The sequence below is a fragment of the Hyperolius riggenbachi genome, chromosome 10, assembly GCF_040937935.1.
Source record: "Hyperolius riggenbachi isolate aHypRig1 chromosome 10, aHypRig1.pri, whole genome shotgun sequence".
NCBI classification, from domain to species: Eukaryota; Metazoa; Chordata; class Amphibia; order Anura; family Hyperoliidae; genus Hyperolius; species Hyperolius riggenbachi.
Window position 1 is genome coordinate 269,841,271 of NC_090655.1, and position 15,388 is coordinate 269,856,658.

At 46.3% G+C, this 15,388-nt stretch overlaps 2 protein-coding genes across 3 annotated transcripts in view; one reads left to right on the plus strand and one right to left on the minus strand.

The window, feature by feature from the left end:
- LOC137535392 (zinc finger protein 665-like) overlaps positions 1-15,388 on the minus strand; it is a 976,927-nt gene that overhangs the window by 307,393 nt on the left and 654,146 nt on the right. The gene's annotated exons all lie outside the window — the stretch shown is intronic.
- LOC137535857 (uncharacterized) overlaps positions 1-15,388 on the plus strand; it is a 532,348-nt gene that overhangs the window by 175,052 nt on the left and 341,908 nt on the right. Inside the window, exons 11-12 of the mRNA XM_068257740.1 lie at positions 14,810-14,951; positions 15,154-15,339. Of these exons, the coding sequence (XP_068113841.1) occupies positions 14,810-14,951; positions 15,154-15,339 (328 nt within the window). The remainder of the gene's footprint in view (positions 1-14,809; positions 14,952-15,153; positions 15,340-15,388) is intronic.

The window sequence follows — 15,388 nt, forward strand, 5'->3', positions numbered from 1 at the left end:
GGATGATCGCACATGACGTTATGACATCACCGACGTCATGCGCAGACCCGATCCTCCCCATAGAGAAGAGCGGAACTGTGCGGGGAGGCTGCGGCGATCGCTTGAGCCAGGCTGGGCAATGTATAAGTGGGTGTCGTATAAGTGGGCTATCGTGGGTGCCGGCCACCTATACTAGCTAGCCTAGTTCTAGCTAAACCTTTTGCAGCAATTTGATCTAATAAATTCATAATTGGGGACTCCTGTCGGGCATTACCCAATACATCAACACCAATACCCTACTTGACCCCCTACAGTCTGGATTCTGACCTGCACACTCAACTGAAACAGCCCTCACCAAGGTGGTCAACGACCTTACCCTTGCCAGGGCCAAAGGCAGTTATTCCATCCTGCTCCTCCTTGATCTCTCCGCAGCATTTGACACTGTTGACCACCCCCTCCTCCTCCAATCACTACAGTCCATGGGCATCCATGGTCTTGCCTTGACCTGGATCTCCTCCTACCTATCCAATCACTCCTTCACAACTTCCTTCAATGGCTCCTGATCAACCGCTGCCCCCCTCGCAGTTGGGGTCCCCCAGGGCTCTGTTCTGGGCCCCCTTCTTTTCTCCATATAAACTTCCTCAATTGGCAAGCTTATCTCCTCCCTGGGCTTCAAATATCAGCTCTATGCCGATGACGCGCAGATTTACCTCCATACCCCCGATCTCTCTTCCACCACCATAAACAAGGTCTCCACGTGTCTCTCAGCAATTTCCTCCTGGATGTCTGCTAAGTTCCTGAAGCTTAACCTAGACAAAACTGAGCTCCTGATCTTTCCACCCCATGCTGCTGCACCCCTCCCAGATTTCCACCTGACAATCGATAACACAACAATTCTCCCGACCTCCCAGGCCCACTGTCTGGGTGTCACCTTGGACTCTGAACTCTCCTTCATCCCACACATCAAAAACATCACCAGTGCCTGCAATTTCCACCTCCGTAATATCTCCAAGATCCGCCCCTTCTTAACTCCGGACACGACCAAACTGCTCATCCATGCCCTCATTATCTCCCGCCGTGATTACTGTAACTCCCTCTTTTCTGGCCTCCCCTTGAAACGCACTGCCCCCTTGCAATCAGTGATGAACGCGGCTGCAGGACTCATCCATTCTTCGCACCGCTCCACATCCACATCTCCCCTTTGTGAATCCCTGCACTGGCTCCCTATCCGTTTCAGGATAACTTTCAAGATTCTATGCCTGGCGTATAAATCTGTGCACAAAACCTGCCCTACCTACATCTCGGAGCTTGTTCACAGGTATACACCAGGTCGCCCCCTCCGATCTTCCAACTACCTTCGCCTCACCACCCCACGCATTTCACACTCCCATGCCCGCCTGCAGGATTTCTCAAGAGCTGCCCCCACCCTCTGGAACGCCCTTCCACCACCCATCAGACTTGCTCCCTCTTTCAACTCATTCAAGCAAGCCCTAAAAACCCAGCTCTTTATAATGGCATACCCACCTCCTACCACACAGTAACTCTCTACTGAATATTTAACAGCCCCACCAAGCCTCTGGCAGGCTCCTCCATTCGCTAGTGTAATCTACAGGATCATGTACTCCTGTCCTATGACAGCCTGTACTTGTATTACTGGGCCTACCTAACCAGCCCATATTGCATGATCATGTATTTTGTACAATTTGCATGTATAACTTTGCTCTATGTTGTTTAACCTATTTTGGTTCCTGGACGTAGAAACGTCCAGAAACCATGCGCGCTACCGCGTGCTCCCGCGGCCGATCGCGCGCATGCACTCGCGCTCCTGGCCCGCGGTTCGTTAGCCAGGCAATCAGTGAATCGGGCTATGGTGCCCGATCACTGATTCCTCTCCCCCGCTGAAAAAGCGACAGCTTCTCTCGGAAGCTGCACTTTTTCTGGCTGTTGCATGGGGGATGCGTCACTCTAAACGTGTGTTACGCTTAGAGTGACGTCATGTAAACAAACTCATGGCCGCCATCTTGTGGCCAAAAAGTAAAACTACACCTAAAAGTAAAAAAAATTAAAATCAACACACAATTACATTATAAATCTATGGTTTACATCCCACCCTCCCAAAAATACCCAAATAAAATGTTTAATATAAAAAAAAAACCATTACAATTACAAAACAAAACAAAACATGTAAATATTTACCTAAGGGTCTAAACTTTTTAAATATCAATGTAAAGATGAAATATTTCTATATTTTTTTTATTTTAAACTTGTAAATAGTGATAGATGCAAAGCGGAAAAAATGCACCTTTATTTCCAAATAAAATATTGTCGCCATACATTGTGATAGGGACATAATTTTAACGGTTTAATAACCGGGACATATGGGCAAATACAATACGTGAGTTTTAATTATGGAGGCATGTATTATTTTAAAACTATAATGGCTGAAAACTGAGAAATAATGATTTTTTCTGTTTTTTTCTTATTCTTCCTGTTAAAATGCATTTATAGTAAAGTGGCTCTTAGCAAAATGTACCCCCCAAAGAAAGCCTAATTGGTGGCAGAAAAAACAAGCTATAGATCAGTTCATTGTGATAAGTAGTGATAAAGTTATAGGCTAATGAATGGGAGGTGAACATTTCTCAAGTAAAAACGACGAAACGCGAATGGGTTAACCTTATGTCTGTCATCCTTGTATCGTATATATTTATTGTCCAGCGCTGCGTAATATGTTGGCGCTTTATAAATACAATAAATAATAATAATAATAAGCCGAGGCTGGAAGCACACTCGTCTGTCGGTTTTCTGTATGCGTTTTCTGCACACCATGTGTGTCTGTATGTGTGAAAACATTTATAAATATTTGCATACCATTGATCATCCCAAATCTCTCTCTCTCTCTCTCTCTCTCTCTCTCTCTCTCTCTCTCTCTCTCTCTCTCTCTCTCTCTCTATATATATATATATATATATATATATACACAGTGCTGCCCATAATTATTCATACTCCCGGCAAATGTAAATTTTTGACAGGAAATGACATAGGTGTCTCCCAAAAGATAATAAGACAATGTACAAGAGACATTATTTTATTTACATTTGAGTAAAAAGTGTCCAGTCCAAAATTGTTCATACCCTTCACAAACTGTCACAGACTGTGGGAGAATCCAAAGTTCTATCCCATTCCAAATAGTCCAGCATCCTAATTATCCTGATTAATTGGGAACAGCTGTTTTAATCAACTCAACAGGTCAAAAACAGCAGCTCTCTGCACTTGATTTGTGGACAGTCATGGCTAAAGGCTCATACACACATCAGACCATAGTCTTTTGAAAATGAAAGATCACAGACCAATCTTACCCCCCTTCATGTAGTATGAGAGCCATACTCTACACAGTCTTTTCTATGGAGCTGAACTCCCCATCAGAAAAAAATCTTTGCAAGATGCTGCACACAAAGATGCTGTACAGACACAAAAGATCAGTATCTGCAAAAGATCTGTTCCTGCCAAAAATCCATTCCTGCAAATTGTAATGATAGTCTATGAGATCTGCAGATCATCATACACACATGATTTAACTGACATTCATCTGCAGATCAAGCAATCATCTGCAGATCTGAAAATCCATCCTGGTGGATCTGATCTGCAGATGAATGTCAGTTAAATCATGTGTGTATGATGATCTGCAGATCTCATAGACTATCATTGCAATTTGCAGGAATGGATTTTTGGCAGGAACAGATCTTTTTCAGATACTGATCTTTTGTGTCTGTACAGCATCTGTGTGTGCAGCATCTTGCAAAGATTTTTTTCTGATGTGGAGTTCAGCTCCATAGAAAAGACTGTGTAGAGTATGGCTCTCATACTACATGAAGGGGGGTAAGATTGGTCTGTGATCTTTCATTTTCAAAAGACTATGGTCTGATGTGTGTATGTGGCCTTAGATGAAGGTGCTTAGTGAGGACCTGCACATTGTGGCTGCTCACAAGTCAGGAAAGGGCTACAAGGTCATTTCTAAATGTTTTCAAGTTCCAGTGGCTACAGTGCAAAGTATTATTAAAAAATACAAAATGTTTTGCACTGTTGAAAATCTCAGAGGACTAGAGAAGGCCCGAACAGTTTGACCGCAAACTTATTTGCGCGAACTTCGGTGGTTCGCATTTGCGGTGAACCGCAAACTTTATGTGAGTTCGACCCGCCCCCTATACTACATCATTAGGCTCAACTTTGACCCTCTACATCACAGTCAGCAGACACAGGGCAGCCAATCAGGCTACACTACCTCCTGGAGGCCCCCCCCTCCCCCAATAAAAAGCAACTGTGTTGGCCATGTTCTCAATCTGTGTGCTGCAGAATTAGTGAGAGAAGGGAGAGACTTGTTGCAGAGATTAGGGAAAGCTTAGTTAGGCTGTTGTTAGGCTTGTTAGCTTACTCCTTGCTAATACTTATTGCTAAGAAGCTTCACAAAACAGCTCTTTTGAGAGCTAATGTTCTTGTGATCTGTTTTTTTTTGTGTGTGTGTGGCCCACTGACACTTGCATATACAGCCCATCAGTCGCAGCTGGTCCTTGATAATTGCTATACTGCAAGGGCCAGCACATTCAGTGACTACCTTTTCACTGCACCTGTGTGGGACAGCTGCATATATGTAATACCAGTCACTGCACACCTGTTCATGTTTAATGCACCTGCGTGACAGCAGCACGCAGTGTTATATATACCAGTCACTGCATACCTGTTCATGTTACCTGTGTGTGTGACAGCTGCACATTTGTAATACTAGTCACTGCATACCTGTTCATGTTTACTGCACCTGCATGACAGCAGCACACAGTGTTATATATACCAGTCACTGCATACCAGTTCACGGTACCTGTGTGTGACAGCTGCATATTGTATTGATAGCAGTCCGTGCATACCTGTTCACTTTACCTGTGTGTGTGACAGCTGCACATTTTATTGATATCAGTCACTGCATACCTGTTCACTGCACTTGTGTGACAGCACCAAAGTGCTATCATCCCAGGGCTCAGCAGTGTGGACATTTTTTTGTGTCTGCCTCAGATGAGAGCGATGCCATCTGTACTCTCTGCCACCAAAAATTGAGCTGTGGAAAGACCAAGACCCACGTAGGGACTACAATGGGATGACCACCTGAGGAAAAGCAGCACACAAAAGCAAAGCCACACACTGCAGTGGAAGATACCAGGCTGCAATTATTTCTCAAAAAAGGCGAAACCCAAACTGTACCGTGATGTTGAAAGGCAAGTGGTGTCATCTCTGGCACACAGCGTTGGGTCAAGGGTAGAGATGGCCCGAACCTCCAATTTTCGGTTTGCGGACCTCTGCAAAAGGTTCGGTTCGCGCGAACTTTCGCGAACCGCAATAGACTTCAATGGGGATGCGAACTTTGAAAACTAGAAACATTTATGCTGGCCACAAAAGTGATGGAAAAGATGTTTCAAGGGATCTACCACCTGGAGGGGGGCATGGATGAGTGGGATAGATGACAAAAGTCCCAGGGAAAAATCTGAATTTGAAGCAAAGCAGCGTTTTAAGGACAGAAATCACATTGAATGCTAAATTGCAGGACTAAATTGCTTTCAAACATCTTGCATGTGTATACATCAATCAGGGAGTGTAAATAGAGTACTGCTTCACACTGACACACTGTGTAACGCACCCCAAACAGCTGTTTGCATAGTGACGGACTTGCTGGACTGGTGCGCACCATGGCGAGAGTGCAGGCCGTGTGTCACACTCACCGTCCTGGGTTGCTCAGGCAGTCTCGTGCACATCTCTCTACGCGCGCGGGTACGCTGGGTTTTATTACCATCACTAGTGGTTTGGCGCGCTCAGCATTGCGCGCGCAGCACGCGGGGTCATGCACCTGCGCAGTGCGCACAAGAGACGATTCGCACGCACGCGCACTCTGCACTGAGCACAGCGCGCATGCGCAGCGCTAATCTTGGCGGCAAAACCTGTATTTAAACAAGCCTGCCCTTCCTAGAGGTGCTGTTTGTTCTTACAGCTTGTGCCTGAGCAATTACTCATTATACTTGTGATTCCTGTTTGACCTTGGCTTGTGACCCCGACTATGTTTGATTTCTGCCCGTCCTGACCCCTGGCTTGTGTTCTTGACTACGATTTGTCTGCAGCCTGCCTTGACCCTCTGCTTGTCTACGACCTTCCAGATATCCGCCTGCCCTGACCTGTGCTTGAATCTGACTACGCCTTCCAGTCATCAGCTCTCCACACTGAGTTGTTTCCTGTTCTCCGATCCTCTGTGGAATCATTCCAAGCGCAACCTGGTGGGCACTGGGCAGCGAAGTACCCGCTTCCCCCTCAAGGGGATGTGGTCCTGCTTCCCCCTCAAGGGGTCGTGGGTGAAGACCCGTGGTCACTTAGATCCTGTGCTTGGGTGGTTCGTACTGCAGTGGAAAGGTCAACAGCACCTGAACTTCCCCGCAAGTCTAACACCGTGGCTGTGTTCAAGCCCATATGGTAGCCAGGCTGTGGTAGCTCAATGATAGAACAACAGTGACTGTCCAGCTGATCAATTTTGGTCTGTCCACAATGAAGCAACAACCTTGTATGTAGGTAGGCATAGGTAGGTGCCCCAGTATAGGTAGGTAGGCATAGGTAGGTGCCCCAGTAGTTAGCTAGGCATAGGTAGCAGTCCCAGTATAGGTAGGTAGGTGCCCCAGTATAGGTAGGTAGGCATAGGTAGGTGTCCCAGTATAGGTAGGTAGGCATAGGTAGGTGACCCAATAGTTAGCTAGTCATAGGTAGGAGTCCCAGTATAGGTAGGTAGGCATAGGTAGGTGCCCCAGTAGTTAGCTAGGCATAGGTAGGAGTCCCAGTATAGGTAGGTAGGCATAGGTAGGTGCCCCAGTATAGGTAGGTAGGCATAGGTAGGTGTCCCAGTATAGGTAGATAGGCATAGGTAGGTGCTCCAGTAGTTAGCTAGGCATAGGTAGGAGTCCCAGTATAGTTAGGTAGGCATAGGTAGGTGTGCCAGTATAGGTAGGTAGGCATAGGTAGGTGTCCCAGTAGTTAGCTAGGCATAGGTAGGAGTCCCAGTATAGGTAGGTAGGCATAGTTAGGTGCCCTAGTATAGGTAGGTAGGTAGCCATAGGTAGGTGTCCCCGTATAGGTAAGTAGGTGCTCCAGTAGTTAGGTAGGCATAGATAGGTGTCCCAGTATAGATAGTTAGGCAGGGCCTGGCTGGCACAGTAATAGCAATTACCAAGGTCCAGCTGCATCAAATAGGGCTGTATAATGCAGTGTCAGTGGGCAAAAAAAAAAAAAAAAACACATCAGGAGAACATTAGCTCTCAAAAGAGCTGTTGAGGGGTGCTATTTTAGCAATAACAATCAGCCAGGAGCAAGCTAACAAGCCTACACAAACACGAGCCTAACTAATCTTTCCCTATGAGAGTCTGCCAGCAGCTGTCCCTTAACTAATTACTGCAGGTACACGAGTGAGTGTAATAGCCAGCGCTGCCTGCCTTTTATAAGGGGGGGGGGGGGGAGTGGCTCCAGGAGAGAGTGTAGCCTAATTGGCTACAATGTGCTTGCTGACTGTGATGTAGAGGGTCAAAGTTGACCCTTATGGCGCACTATGGGGGTGAACCAAACTTCTGCAAAAGTTTGCCTTCGCTGGCAAACGCGAACCACCGAAAGTTCACCTGGAACTGTTCGCCGGCGAACCTTTCGGGCCATCTCTAGTCAAGGGTCCATCTCACCATGTGGTCTGAAAAGCACAGTCAGGCCTGCCCGAATACTAAGTCAGTCCTCACACACAGCATCTCTGCCTGCACGCCATGTGACTGCCTGCCCCAAAACTAAGTCGGTCCCCACACAGCATCTCTGCCTGCTGGCCGCTTGACTGCCTTCTCTGCCACCACCAACAGGGTCCAGGACTCAAGGTGGATTCCTGAATTTTTAAGGCTACTGCTAGCAGTGGCCGCTAACAAAATCAATACTATTTTTTTCTGGTGCGTGTACATGCCTGCCTAATTTTTATGGCTGCACTGCGGCTGCAACATCAAAACAAAAGGCATGCACATGTGTCAATTCCCCTTCATGATGATTACCTTGCCGCGGTGAAGAGGCTTGCGTATCACAATGAAGCAATAACCGCCGGCTTTATGAGTGTCTCTGGGGGGGGGGGGGGGCACCCCCAAGATAAGGTCGTTGCTTCATTGTGGACAGACCGAATTCGATCAGGTGGACAGTCACTGTTGTTCTATCATTGAGCTACCACAGCCTGGCGACCATATGGGCTAGAAAACCGCCATGTCCTGCACTCTCGCCAACGTGCGCACCAGTCCAGCACGGCCATCACTACACAAACAGCTGTTTGGGGTGCGTTACACAGTGAGTTTGATCTGTCAGTGTGAAGCAGCACACTAATTACACTCACTGATTGATGTATAGACATGCAAGATGTTTTAAAGCACTTTATGCCTCCAATTTAGCATTCAATGTGATTTCTGCCCTTAAAACGCTGCTTTGCGTCAAATCCAGATTTCTCCTGATAAAAAGCATATATGTAGCAAAAAAACTGAAGAAACTTGAAGAGTTTATATGCAAAAATACTAAAGATTTTTTATTGAAGACAACACTTGTGCAAAAATATTTATAAAAAGTATCCGTCAGGGAACATTTTCCATAGCAGAGAATGGCAAAAATGCATCAGTTGTTAACATCAAGATTAGTGCAGCTGTGCAAATTGAGGCGACAACGTCGACTTGTTTCGGGATAGACCCTTCATCAGGCCTCAACAAATAGAGACAAATCTAAAAACAATAAATATAAAGACATTAAAACCATATGGTAATGAAATACAACTGGAAAGTGAAACATACTGGCTGGTGAACAGAATTGGAAAGTGAATATAAGTATCCAGATTTTTCCCCGGGACTTTTGGTATGTATCCCACTCCGCCATGCCCCCCTCCAGGTGTTAGACCCCTTGAAACATCTTTTCCATCACTTTTGTGGCCAGCATAAATGCTTGCAGTTTTCAAAGTTTGCCTCCCCATTGAAGTCTATTGCGGTTCGCAAAGTTCGCGCGAACCCAAACTTTTGTGGAAGTTCACGTTCGAGGTTCGAGGTAAAATTGGAGGTTCGTGCCATCTCTACAGAGGACATGGTCGGAAGCCAAAAGTGACACCTGTGCTATATGATAACATATATATATATATATATATATATGTATGTATGTATGTATATATATATATATATATATATATATATATATATGTATGTATGTATATATGTGTATATATAGTATATACAGTATATACTATATATTTATTTTTTCTAACACTTCCATCAGCTACCACTAGGGGAAAGCAAAGCTTCAAAATGCAGGCCTACCAACATTACGGCAGTTTAACCGCTTGCCGCCCGCGTCACGCCAGTAGGCGTGGCCGCGGCGGCAGCCCCAGGACCAGCTAACGCCAATTGGCGTAAAGTCCTGGGGCAGCAGTTTACGGGAGATCGCGCGCACGATGCGCACGCATCTCCCGCTTGGTGGGCGGAGCCGAGCTCCGCCTTCAGTCTCCGAGCGGCGATTGCCGCTCGGGAGACTGTTACACGGCGAAACCGCCGTGTATTTACATGTGCAGCGCTGCGATCAGCAGCAGCGCTGCACTGGGGACAGCCGTGTGACACGGCTGTCCCCATGGGGGACAAGAGAGCGATCGGCTCTCATAGGCAGAAGCCTATGACAGCCGATCGCCGTGATTGGCCGGCTGGGGGGAGGGAGGGGATTTAGAAAAAAAAAATAAAAGAAAATGTCCAAAAATATTTAACAAACAAACAAATATTTATTTAAAAAAAAATAAACACAGGGGGGGCGATCAGACCTCACCAACAGAGAGCTCTGTTGGTGGGGAGAAAAGGGGGGGGAGATCACTTGTGTGCAGAGGTATACGGCCCTGCAGCTTGGCCTTAAAGCTGCAGTGACCAATTAATGTAAAATTAGGCTGGTCACTAGGGGGGTTTACCACCATGGTCCTCAAGAGGTTAATAGGCTTTCAGAGGAGGGACAGGAAGCAGAGAGAGGCTTTACTCGCTACCACTCACTAAGCTGCAACTCAGCAGCCAGCTGTTCCAGGCCATCCCTGTTTAGCTTTCCCCCAATGAGGATCTGCACAAACCTTCCCTGTTTACAGCATGGAGCACACAACAGCGCAGCCTATATTCAGAGAGCTCAGTTAATCCCCAAACAGGGGGCAGAGCCATTCGGTGTGGAGGGAGAAAGGAGACGCCATGACTGCAAGGTAAGGGAGGAAGGTCACTGCGGCCAACTAACACTGTAACGGGGCCACTAATCATGCAATGGTTTTCACCCAATTTTACCGAGTCTATGTAGTATAATGGTAAATTGAGTGAATATATTGAATGGATAATGTAGGCAGCCCCCTTATACTACATAGAAATGGTAAGTTAGTGACCACCATTATGCTGGATCCACACCATACAATTTTTTGGTAGTTTTACCTGCCAGATCGATTATTTCCACCATGTCTGATCTGAGGATCTATTGGTTTTTTTTTTGCGATTTTCTGATCGATTTCTGTTCGTTTCTATGGAAATCGATCAGAAAATCGCTCAAAAAAAGATCGATCCTCGGATCGGACGTGCTGGAAATAATCGATCTGGCAGGTAAATCTGCCAAAAAATTGTATGGGGTGGATCCAGCGTAAGAGTTTAAAAGTTAGAATGGGGGGTTATGCAGCAGGGAGGCCTTTAGCTGGATATCATGCATTCACTAATGACCCCCAAGATTAGCAGAACGGGGTCTCCCACCATAACTCTCTATTAGAGTGTGAATAGGGGGACATCGCTTTCAGGAGGAGGCTAATCCTGAGCGGCTGGCTGCATGATAAACCAGAATCAGAATCATTTTATTTTGCCAAGTACAACGGGGGTTGTACCCGGAATTATTTTTGGCACATACAGGGTCGATGATGGTACAGCAAAACGCAAGCAGTAATGTACATTACATTTAGTAGTGAGTACACAGTGCATGGGACACAATACTTAGTTACATAGCTACATCATCGAAGGCCCCGAGGAGACATCCAAGTGCTATGTGAGTGGAGCGCTACCTTCTCTGCAGCGCTCAACAGCTCTGCAGCTATTTGGATGCCCCCCAGAAAGCAGAGGAAAGAAGCGTAGAATAAACCTAGATGGAAGAAAATTTACAGATGGACCCAGGAGGAGGGCTGGAGGGGGTAATCTGCTGCCGTATTAGGCACTCAAACGCTTCTGCAGCGATACTTGAATCAGATGCCTCCCCAGTCCAACCCTGGGGAAGAGAGAGAGATGCGAGAGAAAAAGAAAGGAAATAAAGTTAAAGTGAGAGGGACAGTGAAGAGTGAGTCCCCTTGTGCAGGGCAGCCGTCAGATGAATCAGGCGAGGAAGTAGTTCAGGTCAGATGGATCAGGCGTCGAGGTGGCAGGGGTCAATGTGGCCCAGGAGGAGCAGACCGTGTGGTGAGCCAGTCAGGGCAGGGAAGCCGGTCGTATCAGAGACTGGAGAGAGGATCTGCAGTAAGGTGCCAGTAGGTGCCAGATCGGTGGGCCCCTGCCAGATGCTGGATTGTTTAAGTCTGGCAGACCACGTGGGGACCAGGTGGAAGGTGGCAGCACCAGGTTGTTGGAGCAGGCCCCGGAGGCCCAAAATGGCCTCAGCAAAAGTTCCTCTGTGGAGGGCCTGGATGCTTTCTATGGAGGGCCCACAGAAAGTGAGGGCAGTGCCTGCATCAGGTGGGCCTATGGTCGCAGCTACGTGGGGCTGATGTATATTATGGTGCTATGGTGGGGGTGAGCCGTGTAGCAGCAGCAGCTTAAGCACCAGCAGTAGTCCAGAGCACTAACCTCGGTGGCTCAGGCAGGCAGAGCTGGGCAAGATGACCCCATGTCCCGCTCTGTGGTCCGATTTGCTGTCGTGTAGGACGGTGGGCAGCTGATCCTCAGGTGGTGGTGGTGACGCACTGGAGGACGTGGGATGGCAGCTGGTGATGCGCGGGCTAAGGCAGATGAACGCGGGAGATCTGGAGCTCCACTTGTCGGGACCACGTGGGAGGGCCGGAGCAACCAAGGTGGATTTAGGTGCCGCTGATCCGGGAGCGCGGAGCAGGCTGACAAAGTCCCCAGCAGTGGCAGGACCCGGTGCTGCTGGTGGTTCCCTCCAGCGCAGCATCGGAGGTTGAGTGGAGGCAGCGTAGGCAGCGGGCGATGCTCGGCCGCATGGTGCTCCTCCCGCCACCCGGCTGTGGTGGACCCTGCCGGAGCCTACCGGAGCCCAAAGCCTCCCATCCTCCTGTCCTCTCAAACCGCTCGGTAGCCTGCGATGCGTGCCCGTTCCCCAGAGAGATAGGGGAGATCGGGTGAGTGTAGCGAAGGTGAATTAGGGGGAAAAGCAGAAAAAATTCTGGAGCCCTGTGGCCGTGGCATCCGAGTCCGGCGCAGGTAAGGGGCAAATAAGATTTTTAAAAAATCATGCAGCTAAAATTGCTTCGGTAATGTTTAATATCTATCCATGAGATGAGGACAGATAAAAAACTGTGTGACACCCACATTGTCATTAGTTTATAGGTAACTGATCCTATGGGATGGTGGAGTCACTACCCATACAGATAAGAGTGGATGACGCCGACGTTGTCATTAGTTTATAGGTAACTGATCCTATGGGGAGGCGGAGACACTACCTGTACAGATAATAGACTGGAGGACACCCACGCTGTCATTAGTTTATAGGTAACTGAACCTATGGGGATCACTACCCGTACATTCACTGTCACTACCCGTACAGATAAAAGACTGGATAAAACTCAAGAGAAAAACAAGCACGCATAGTAAAGCAATCAATTATTGCTATTTATATACATATATATGGGGGGAAGTAGGTCGTTAGACCTGAATTAAACTATTCATACAAAAAAAGAAAAAAGACAACCCCTATATAACTATGTCCGTCTAAGGTAAACAGAATTAGATGCAAGACAAAGTATAAATATCCGAAAAAAGTTTATTAAACCAACTTACACATTATTTAAAAACATGTAAAACCAAGGCCAGCCATCAATTTTTGTATGAACAGATAAAAGACTGGATGACGCCCACGTTGTCATTAGTTTATAGGTAACTGATCCTATGGGAGGCGGAGTCACTACCCGTACAGATAAGACTGGATGTCACTTGATAAGACTGGATGTAAAAACTAGCTATATGTTGTGGATACATCTCATCAAAGTAAAATTTCTATAAAAAAATTAAAATAGATATGATTGTTTCAGGTGAGAGGGGATCTCAGAGATCAAGGGACATAAACGGGAAGTTACAAGAGAAGATTAATAGTTGTATTCCAGACATTCGTTTAAACCCTCTGGTAGCAATGTGCGCATTAAGCAATCCAGAACATTTCTGGTGCACGTGAGTATGTCTATCCTAAGTTGAGGCTCCGGGAATGAATTCTACTGGACAGAAATTCATGAGGGTGGAATGATGGTTAAAGGATACCACAACTGATATGTGGCATAATGAGATAGACATGGGTATGTACAGTGCCTAGCACACAAATAACTATGCTGTGTTCCTTTTTTTTCCTTTCTCTGCCTGAAAGAGGTAAATATCAGGTATGTAAGTGGCTGACTCAGTCCTGACTCAGACAGGAAGTGACTACAGCGTGACCTTCACTGATAAGAAATTCCAACTATAAAACACTTTCCTAGAAGAAAATGGCTTCTGAGAGCAAGAAAGAGATAAAAAAGGGGGAAATTCTTATCAGTGAGGGTCACACTGTAGTCACTTTCTCTCTGAGTCAGGACTGAGTCAGCCACTTACATACCTGATATTTACCTCTTTCAGGCAGAGAAAGAAAAAAAGGAACACAGCAAGTTATTTGTGTGCTAGGCACTGTACATACCCATGTCTATCTCATTATGCCACATGTCAGTTGTGGTATCCTTTAAAGGATACTCAAGGTGACATGATGAGAAGACATGGGTATGTACAGTGCCTAGCACACAAATAACTATGCTGTGTTCCTTTTTTATATATACCTTATTAAATATCAGGTATGTAAGTGGCTGACTCAGTCCTGACTTAGACAGGAAGTGACTACAGTGTGACCCTCACTGATAAGAGAAAATGGCTTCTGAGAGCAGGAAAGAGATAAAAAGGGTCAATAGTTCACAGATTTTAGCTCTGGCATACTTCAGTGAATGTGTCATTGAGCAAAAACAATAAATAAAAAGTAGATTTAAACATAAAATAAAACTGTGGAATATCTTTAGGAGAAGTAAGATAGATACAATCATGTATTTCATTAGTTTATTTTCACCTCGGGTATCCTCTAAGAAAATGTCTGGATCAGCTGGGTTTAGAACCCCCCCCCCCCCCTCTCAATATTTCCGTGGTGTTGGCCGTAAATTGTTGGGAGGTACGACCAATGTATTGTTTCTTACATGGTTACATGATTAAGCATTCCTTTGATTGTTCAACTACTTGTATTTATCTGATTACCTGCCCATGTAAGAAACAATACATTGGTACCTTTGGGCGCCTCTACACATCCACACACCCATAGGAGGGCCCCTAGGCTCCAGGCTCCAGCGAACTATACAGGTTGTGACCTGTACCCGTTTGGAGGTGGTTATCCTCCACGAGCGCAGTTGATGGTTGCTATCCTTGCAACCCACTTTTGTGAGTACCATCTTTGTTAATAACAAGATAACCAGACTCCTTGAACATACTGAACTGAACATACTACACCATCCAGGCTCCCGGTGTCTCTGTGTTTTTTCCTTAAGGTTTTCCTTATCCACCTCAATCTCTCAAGCATCCTGTACAGATCACATGACTGCATCACTGAGGATGGATGAAGACCAGAGTCACATGACCGAGAGGATATTCAACCTCACCATGGAGATCATCTGTCTGCTGACTGGAGAGGTGAGGGGGATTCTGGGAGGTCACATGACATAACTCATCGCTATTAATAAAACAAACACCTAACTCAAGAGGTGAGGGGGATTCTAGGAGGTCACATGTCATAACTATTATCGCTATTAAGGAAACACCAGCACTTGACCAGAGATTTGAGGTGGTCTCCTGGGATTTTCCATCCGTTCAACTGTTATTTTCTCTCTACTAGGCTTGTAAATTACCAGTAATTGCATCTATTGGATTATTAACTCCACATGACTCTCTGCACACACCGTCCCCCATCCCAGTGCCCCCTCATTACTGCCTGATGCCATATTTCCTGACACCAGAGTGGAGGAAGAGGAAGAAGATTCTGGAAATCACCAGGAAGATGATGGAGCTGCTGACAGGAGAGGTGAGAAGTGCTGGGAATTATGGGCCATTATCCAGTAACAGCAAGGGAT